Consider the following 9214-nt stretch of genomic DNA (forward strand, 5'->3'; position numbering starts at 1 on the left):
TTCCTGCTCTACCCCTCTTCCAAAATAACTAGAGGAATGATAAACTGGTTCACACTGACACGTTTTGGTGCATGCAGATATTTTCATGTTGAGAGAATGTATTGCCTGTTTCACTAAAAAAATCCTCAGGTACTTTGAGCAACTGCTCTTTTTCCTTGAAGGAACTTGTATCAGCAGAGTTGTCCTGTTTCTCTACCTCTGTGCCATGTGAACCAACCCACCAGCTAAGGGCAGAACCCCACAGCTGATTAACTAGGTGAGGATGAACAGCTACTATTTCATGTCTGCATCTTCTAGATGCTTTGAAAACCACCTTTTTAGAAAAATCAATCTTCCCATAGCTGAATTAGACACAGCTCTTACTCTTTTATCTCTTTTGCACTTAAGTCCTTTTAAGGAGACCTACCTTTAACTCATTAATATAGCTATCTCTTCTTTCTTTCAGTTTATTCATTTCTTTCTCATCCCAACATCTAGCTTTAAATCTTAAATCACTTGATCCTCCAGAGATCACTCCAGATTTCAAAAATAAAGTTCCATCAAGAGCCACTGTCTGGAAGAAGAAAAAAAAAAATCAACTCAGATATATCTGAACACAATGTTCCCAAAATAACCCATAAACTAGTGCACCAGGATATAGTAGTTAAACAAGCAACAAAGACATTTTACTTGGACTCTGACTTTTTTTCCTGTTCCAAACCTGTTAACTTAATACAAGAAGCCAAAAAAAAAAAAAAAAAACAACCCAAATTAAATAAATCTGTTGTTTCTTGGCACTAGTCACATTTTGGTATTATTACAACAGATCAGAAAAAGGAAATTAAATGGTGCAAGTTCCTTGCTTCTAGGGAATTTCTAGGAGGCATTTGCATATACACAAGCATCTTAGAAGGTTATGTGAATGAAAAGAAGAATGAACTGCAAGAATAAACAGAGAAGCTTCCAGTCCTCAACAGTCTGTATCTACAACTAAGAGATTCTGTCAGATATTTTAAGGAACTTTTGAAAGCATTTCTTCATGGAAAAGCTAGCAAGATACAGGTTATATTTTCAGTTCAGTCAGTTTTAAGAACAGGATTATCCCTTCTTCTTTCCTTAGAAGGTTATGCCTGGCTTGGTAAAGCAGGTAACAGTGAATGAAAAGAATGAACTGCAAGAATAGACAGAGAAGCTTCCAGTCCTCAACAGTCTGTATCTACAACTAACAGATTCTGTCAGATATTTTAAGGAACTTTTGAAAGCATTTCTTCATGGAAAAGCTAGCAAGATACAGGTTATATTTTCAGTTCAGTCAGTTTTAAGAACAGGATTATCCCTTCTTCTTTCTCCTCTTTTCATCACAAGGACCATACCAAGAAACTTATCTGGACACTTACCTATTCTCTAATTTGCCTCCTTTCCCCAGGCAACCACTTAAATGCACTGCCACACAGAGGAAAACACAACCATGGGAAATATCTGGGAGTTCATTTATGTGAGAACAGGCTACACAGTGTAGCACCATTCTGTACTTATCTGGAATATTCTGTGGGATATTCACAGAAGATTTAAAACCAGCATTGAATATGTAACAGCAATGAAAAACATGCAAGAAAATTCAGCTTCTTACTTTCAGCCTCACTGGCCCATCAAAGGCAATTTGTTTTGCTTCTTTAACTGTTTCACAGATCAAGCCATTCCCACTCACAAACTGAATCACTTTCTTCAGGGGTGCAAATGGAGTCTGCACAACATCCACCACCAGTTTAGCTCCTTTTATCTCCCTTAACTTTTCGTTGATGGGTTTAACCTGTGGAGCAAACAAGCAGTGTTCAGAGTCCATGCTGCCATAGGAAAGTGCATCTAAATCCTAGTGGTCTGGGAACAGGACGTGCAGATGGACAGAACAGGGGTCTCAGTTGCTGGAAAACTAGAAAGGGATCTGGTTTCATGAAATTAAAGTGTGCTAATGCCTGTAGCATGGGGAAGAAAGAATCATAGAATCATATAGGTTGGAAGGGACCTCCAAGATCATCAAGTCCAACCATTGAGCCCTTAGGGCTCTAAAGTCCTCTGCTAAAACAGATCAGAATCTGTCAGGGCTGGAAGGGCGCACAAGGATCCCCCAGTTCCCACCCCTCTGCCATGAGCAGGGACACCTCCCACTAGATCAGGCTGCCCAGAGCCTCCTCCAGCCTGGCCTTAAAGACCCCCAGGGATGGGGCCTCAACCCCCTCCCTGGGCAACCCATTCCAGGGTCTCACCACTCCCAGGGAGAAGAACTTCTTCCTCACATCCAGCCTGAATCTGCCCACTGCCAGCTTTGCCCCATTCCCCCAGTCCTGTCACTACCCAATAGCCTAAAAAGTCCCTTCCCAGCTTTCCTGTAGTCCCCCTTAAGACACTGGAAGGCCACAATAAGGTCACCTCAGAGCCTTCTCTTCTCCAGGCTGAACAGCCCCAACTCTCTCAGTCTGTCCTCACAGCAGAGCTGCTCCAGCCCTTGGATCATTCTCCATGAGTTAAATATCTGTGTGCTGTTGCACAGCCACCATCTTGTTGGGATGATGGCTCCCACAAGCAGAGTGTTGCAGTGGAGGAACACAGGCTCTGTAGGAAGGATGGGCTGGGGAGACAAGGAGGTGGAGGTGCCCTGCACATGAGAGGGCAGCTGCAGTGTGTGGAGCTCTACCTGGGGAAGGATGAGTGAACTGAGAGCTCGTGGGTAAGGACTGAAGACAGAGCTGGTAAAGGATCACTGTACTGGGTGCCTACTGCAGTCCATGAGGTAGGAGAGCTCAGGATCCTGAGAGGAGGGAGCAGGGCAAAAGGCAGGCTTACAACCCTCAACTTCAGGAGAGCAGACTTTGCCCTCCTCAAACATCTGCTTGGTTTGGGGTAACCAAAGAGAGGTCCAAGAATCCTGGTTAATTTAAGGACCACCTACTCCAGCCTTAAGAGCAAACATCCCAAAGAGCAGGAAGTCAGGCAAAAATGCCAGAAGGACTGCATGAAAAAACAAGGAGCTCCTGGCAAAACTTGAACACACAAAAAAAGAAACCCACCCTGGGAGGAACACAGAGGCACAGTCCAAGCATGCAGATGTGGGGTTAGAAAACCCAAAGCTCAACTAGGATTCAATCTGGCAAGGAGTGTCAAAGAAAGGGCTTCTCTAAGTACACAGGTGACAAAAGGAAGATGAGGGAAAGTGTGGGCCTGCTGCTGAATGAGGTGTGGGACCTGGCAACACAGGTTATGGAGGAGACTCAGGTACTGAATTCCTTCTTCACCTCAGTCCTTACCAATGTGACTAGTCTCCAAGAATCCTGGGTTGTGTCCAAGGACTGCAGAAAATCATGTGTCACTCCTGTGTTCAAGAAGGGGCAAGAAAGAGCACCCAAGCAACTACAGGACAGCCAGCCTCACCTAGATCCCTGGAAAGGTGATGGAGCAACTAATCCCAGAAATGATTTTCAGGCATATGGCTAACAAGAAAGTCTTGAAGAAGCAGTCCACATGGATTCACCAAGCTGGTCATGCTCAACCAACCTGATAGCCTTCTACAATGAAGTGACTGGCCTGGGAGACAAAGGGAGAGAGGTGGATGTTGCCTACCTAGACTTCAGCAAGTCTTTCAGTACTGTCTCCCCTAAAATCCTCAGAGAGTAGCTGACAAAATACAGGCTGGATGAACAGGCAGGGAGGTGTGCTGAACACGAGCCCACAGGGTGGTGATTGGTGACACCAAGTCCAGCTGGAGGCCAGTAACTGGCCATGGCAACACTGGGACCAATCCTGTTTGACATTTAACTACCAGGATGATGGAGCAGAGCACCCTCAGCAAGTTCTCTGATGACACAGAACTGGAAGGAATGGCTGATAGACCAGATGGTCATGCTGCCACCCAGGGAGACCTCAACAGGCTGGAGAAATGGGCCAACAGGAACCTCATGAACTTCACCTCCTAAGTGCTTTGCCTTGACATTTAACCCTATTTCAGCTAAGCTTAAATAAGCCAGTATCAAGGTTCACAAGTGTATTAACTTGCTGATGACAGGAAAAAGAAGAATGTACTTACATCAAGATAATCCAAAGCCAGAAAAGTTTCAGGTTCAGCTCGTTCTTGTTTTAGGAATCTAATGCAATCCCTTGCTGTTTTTTCAGTGTCAACAACAATAGCAGTCATGTATTTGCTGAACACCTTGGTAACAGCAAGCTGGTATTTTTTATGAATAGGATGGCACAGGTCAAACAGTCTTCCAAACTGAAGATAAAAATATAGAGAAATATTAATATGCTACATTAAATATCAAACAGTATTTCTGTAGGCAAGATACTGAAAAAGTAAGAGGAAAATGTGTTACATATCTACCAGCTACACTCTCTTAAAATTGCTGCACATCAGAAAAAAACAAATTGTGGCAGCCATCAGTCCAAATTGGGAAGTGTGCCTTCAAAATGTGAAGGGATTTCCTTTTTTCTCTGAGGTTACAGGTACATATCTCAGTGTTTTACTCAATCTCCAGCATACAATTCTACAGGTATGACAGAGCAACAACAGCAGTTAGCTAAACTCTTCTTGGAGAGAAAGTATCTAACACACAATAAGATCTTTGAACAACAGTAAGGTCTTAAATAAATAGAGCTGTTGAAATGGTAGCAAGAGATGCATTATTTGAGTTTCAACCCCAAAAATGTCTATGTTTGCTTTAGTAGCATGAGAATAAAAACTGCTTTTCTTGTACTGCATAGTCTAAAAAACCAAGCCTGTTTTGCCATATGCTAACATCTCCATAGATAAAATTAGTTCTTTGCTGTCAAGCTCCCTTAAAATCTATTGTTCCATTTCTGTAATTACAGGTACAGTTGAGCTCCCTCTAAGTGACTACTTGTGCCCATTCTGAACGTTTTAAGTTGTACATTCATGCAAGAACAATTTTTCTGCTTGTCAACATACAGCTACTGCTCTCTCCTGGCCTATCTACAGCTCTGCCCTATCAAATTTAAACAAATGTGAACAGAAAGGCAGCTGGTAAGAGCTGTGTGTGATAAGTCATCCCCAGCACCATCTCATGAATGACAGAACTGAGGTAACTTCCAGTATGTCAAATTACAGCCTACTATGATCTCCTTTCATGGCCTTTCCTTGACAAATGTCTTCCCCTTTCTGAAGAACAGCAGAAGCAAAGGTAACACCTAACACCACAAAGTTCTTTTACTTAATTTCCTGGATTTTGCACACAGTGTCATCTACTTGGATGTTTCTATCCGCAGCTCAGATAGATGAACTTTAAAACATGCAAAACTGCAGAGGATTTACATATTTCCAGACATTTAAGTCCAGATGGAACACCAAACTTCTGTGAAAACAAATACTGACAGCCCAACTGAATCTAACAATAGCAAGCTGGCCAATTAAACCACCAATGGAGGAAATGATGTCTTGAAAATTAAATTGTAAAAACTGTCCTCAGCTGCAAAATTCACTTTGCTGACCAGAGAAATCCCTGAAAATGCCCATGTCACTCCTAGAGCAGAGTCACATTACTGCATGGCTCTTTCACTGCAACATTCACCAACCACCACAATGATGCTTTCAGTGTGTTGTAACAGAGAACAGAAGCTTTCAAATGGATGCAAGACCTGAGCATGTAGAAGCAGGGTGCCATTTTTTGCCTATGAAATCCACAAGACTGACACCAAGATTTCCTCCAGTTCTGCCCAAGGATTTATCAGACCAGAGGATGAAATGTGTCATGACCCTTCCATCATAGGCTGAGTAAGCAACTAGCCTCAAGGCAGACCTCTTAAACTTTAATTCTAAAATAAGGCATGTGCATGAAGCCATCCCATTACCACAGAATCCGGATAGAGTCTTTTGAGACTTTCCAGGATCTCTGCTCTCATTTGCTGACGCCTTCCTTCATGGTAATCAATTTTGGCATTCTGCAGTTCACCAGCTATTTTGTTCAACTCCTCATTCACTTCAGCCATTCGTATTGTTGAGTTTTCTACTTGCTTAACTAGCACTTCCTCTTCCTTTTTTTTCTCTGTTAACGATTCGCTTTGAACAGAAGCAAAAGCAGGAAAGCAATTTGTTATTTAATCTAGACAAGCTTTTAGCTTATAAAGTCATCCTATGGTTAAAGACTGTGAAGGTCATTAAAAATTTTAAGTATCTATAAAAAGCTACTTCTTATACAAGTTGTATTCCAGAGTATAAGCTATTTTCAAGGTTTCAGAATTGAGTTCAAGTGAGAGGTTTTGCCTGGGTTACACACAACCATATTGTTCTATCCTCCACCAATAAGAGGTCCAATAGAGTAAAACTAAGAAGGCCTGAGAATTTGAGTGCAGAACTGTTACTTTACACACTTATCAAAATCACTACTGCTCTGCCACACTCTACTAGAACTACTTAAAATATTTTTGCATCACACCAATCATAACTGGTCTGCTGCTCCCTGCCCACAGCAGAACTTTGCTCAGCACAGAGACAGCATTAAGCCAAGGCACACATTACAAAGGCAGAGGAAAAGATAAGTTGGAAAAAAGATCTGTGGAGATCACCTATACTGATCTGCACAAAACACAGGCTAATATCAAAGTTAGCTCAAGCTACTCAGTGAAGTAGGGCTTATATACACCTTATTTCAAAAATAGTCAAAACCAAGCAGAAAACAAGACCCAGGAAGCAAGAACTGAGCTGTGCTCCTAATACACAATGTAAATATGAATGCTTCCTAAAGCAGCAGAACCACAGAACTGCCCTGTTCTCTTGCTCAGGATCTGCACACTGTGAGCCCCGTGCCCAACCTGCAGTGATGCAATCTGCACCTAGAAGCAATCAGAAGCAATTATAAAACTGGTTTCAAAAACATGGAGTCACTCTATTTACTGCTTTGACTGCTGAACTACCTGAAATATCAATGGCAATTAGTAAGAATCCTAATTCTCACTAGAATTTTAAAGCCTACAGGAGAGTCAGAAAAAAATTAGATATCTGCTATGATAATTTGGAACTAGGTAATATGTGAGAAGTCCAATTAGCTTTTAATCTGTTAAACATACGTGCTGATCTTGATATATTCTTCCAACTTCTCTATTCGCTTTTTACGCTCCTCTATCTGTTCCACAGCCTGTTTTCTGCTCTCCTGTGCAATCACAAACAAGGGGTTAAAAGCAAACCAGAGGCAAACCACAGCTTTATAGCAACATATAAAGCTCTTAATTCAAAGCAAGTACTGAGACAGATCTTTTCTTCCTTGCTGATTTTTTATGCTGAAGTAACAGCATCTCTCTTTCCATGGCAGATGCCAAATTGCACCACGAATAATAAAGGGAAATTGTTTTATCAAGGCTGGATTTTTCACACTCAACTACAGTTCAGAGAAAGCTCCTTCAGCACCAAGAATTGTGTTAAAAATGGTGCTTTTCTTGGCCCAAGATTAATAGAAGCTTTTCCCTAAGAAGGATACATGAAGTTGACACAGAAGTTCCAACCTGATATAAAACCACACCATCAGTGAAACAAATATTTTCAATTACTCAAATTGACTCACTCCAGGATGCCATGATTTTTCTTCTCCTGGGGAGCCCAGAACTGGGCAGAGCATGCCAAAAGTGGTCCCCTACATGCTGCACTGTGAGGAGTGATCCCCCAGTGTCAGCAGTACAGGTAAGCAATGCCACCTGCCAACAGTCAGATGTGTTCTGTGAACTCTCAGGTATCCCTTGTACTTCCTTCTCAACAGCACCAATGGGACTTGCAGAGTTTTAGAAGTGCAAGAAATAGTTTATTTCCCTTCCAGACACTAAACAGGTTTTTCTGGTAATGAGTACTTCAGAAAAAAAAAGTGGTATTGAATCAAGAACAAATGGGTGCACAAGCATTAACTTGGCTATCAGGGCAAGGATGAATATCCTCAAAGATTCATAGTAAAATACAGACTTTTTCATAAAAACAAGTTTATATGTACAAGAATGAGGCAGTGGGAACTCTAGAACTAGCAAAGACTCATCTAATGGATTTTGAAGTTTTCTGAGCACAAGGAGTCTCCTCCAAACCTCAGCTCTGTAACTAAATGGTGAAGAAACACACACTGCCTTGCTAACTTCTTATAGGTGACAAAGCTTCTATCAGAAGCCTCATGCAAGCTGAACAAAGATCTGGGAGATAATTTTTCTAAAAGAACTGTGATGTTCTATTGTTCCATTTGGATTTGAGATGATAACAGAAATCAGACACAAACTGACAGCAATGATCTGTATTCACACCAAACACTCTGCTTCCAAAGTGCAATGGAAAAGTGGACACCAAGGAAATTTTTCCAACTACAACACACTCACACACACAGCTGACCTTAAAGGTATCTAGTTGTGACCAACACAAACCTCTTGAGGGTGTGAGTATCACAGAGCTATACAACAGCAGCAGGACATCTCAGAAAGAAATCCACACTTACAAAACCAGGAACTGATTACTGCAAAATACTAGACCCAAAGCCTTCAAAACCCAAATCCTCAATGTGGGCCCATGCAACCATTCTTTGAACAGATTTAGAAGTTATTTTGCTAAACCTGCTGCAATATGAGAACTGAACCAACACTTGCAATGCATCTCCTTTGCAGAAGATTTATGTCAAAGCACTGAACACGTTTATATAGACATTTATACCAGAGGGAGGGGCAGAGAAACGTTTTTCTCCTTAAAACATAACTCTAGCTTGACACAAATACCTCAACTTCTGTTTTCTTCCTCCGATTAAGTTTCAGCCTTTCTTGATCTGCCTTATCCTCCCAACGAAGTTTTTCTAGCTGCTGGGTTAGTGTAGCTACTTTCTTTCTTGCTGTTTCCTTTAGCTCTTTGTAGTGCTCCAACTAGGCAAATAACAAAACAAAATTCACTCCACTGAAAGTGTGGTTACAGCCCCAAACAGTAATTGCCTACTTTATCATAACTGAGGTTCTGAAAACCATCCAATTCTCCAGAAGATCTTTCTAGCTACTAATTGTAAGTAGCTAGAAGTAAGAAGCTAGTGTAAGAAGTTGTATTTAATTAGAGAAAGATTCAACCTAAAGCTTACACTTACCAGTTCTTGCCTATAGTCTTGGTTTAGTCTTCTAATGATTCCTATTTTTTCAGGAAAGTTTATGAAGTTGACAGTACCTCACAGCCAGTCTTCAGGTTAACACTAAGCTTTTGCACAGCCCCAAATAATTATAATATAATATA

General features: G+C 41.4%; 1 protein-coding gene across 1 annotated transcript in view; it reads right to left on the reverse strand.

Annotated features, from left to right (window-relative positions):
* The window catches only part of LOC103768179 (structural maintenance of chromosomes protein 1B-like), a gene marked incomplete at its 5' end in the record, with an annotated part of 13512 nt that extends 4653 nt beyond the window's left edge, over positions 1–8859 (reverse strand). Inside the window, 6 exons of the mRNA XM_008935315.1 lie at positions 407–553; positions 1610–1789; positions 4058–4243; positions 5836–6043; positions 7051–7133; positions 8719–8859. Of these exons, the coding sequence (XP_008933563.1) occupies positions 407–553; positions 1610–1789; positions 4058–4243; positions 5836–6043; positions 7051–7133; positions 8719–8859 (945 nt within the window). The remainder of the gene's footprint in view (positions 1–406; positions 554–1609; positions 1790–4057; positions 4244–5835; positions 6044–7050; positions 7134–8718) is intronic.
* Between the last annotated feature and the right edge of the window lie 355 nt (positions 8860–9214).

Source organism: Merops nubicus, unplaced genomic scaffold (assembly GCF_000691845.1).
Source record: "Merops nubicus isolate BGI_N331 unplaced genomic scaffold, ASM69184v1 scaffold14552, whole genome shotgun sequence".
In the NCBI taxonomy this organism is placed as follows: domain Eukaryota; kingdom Metazoa; phylum Chordata; class Aves; order Coraciiformes; family Meropidae; genus Merops; species Merops nubicus.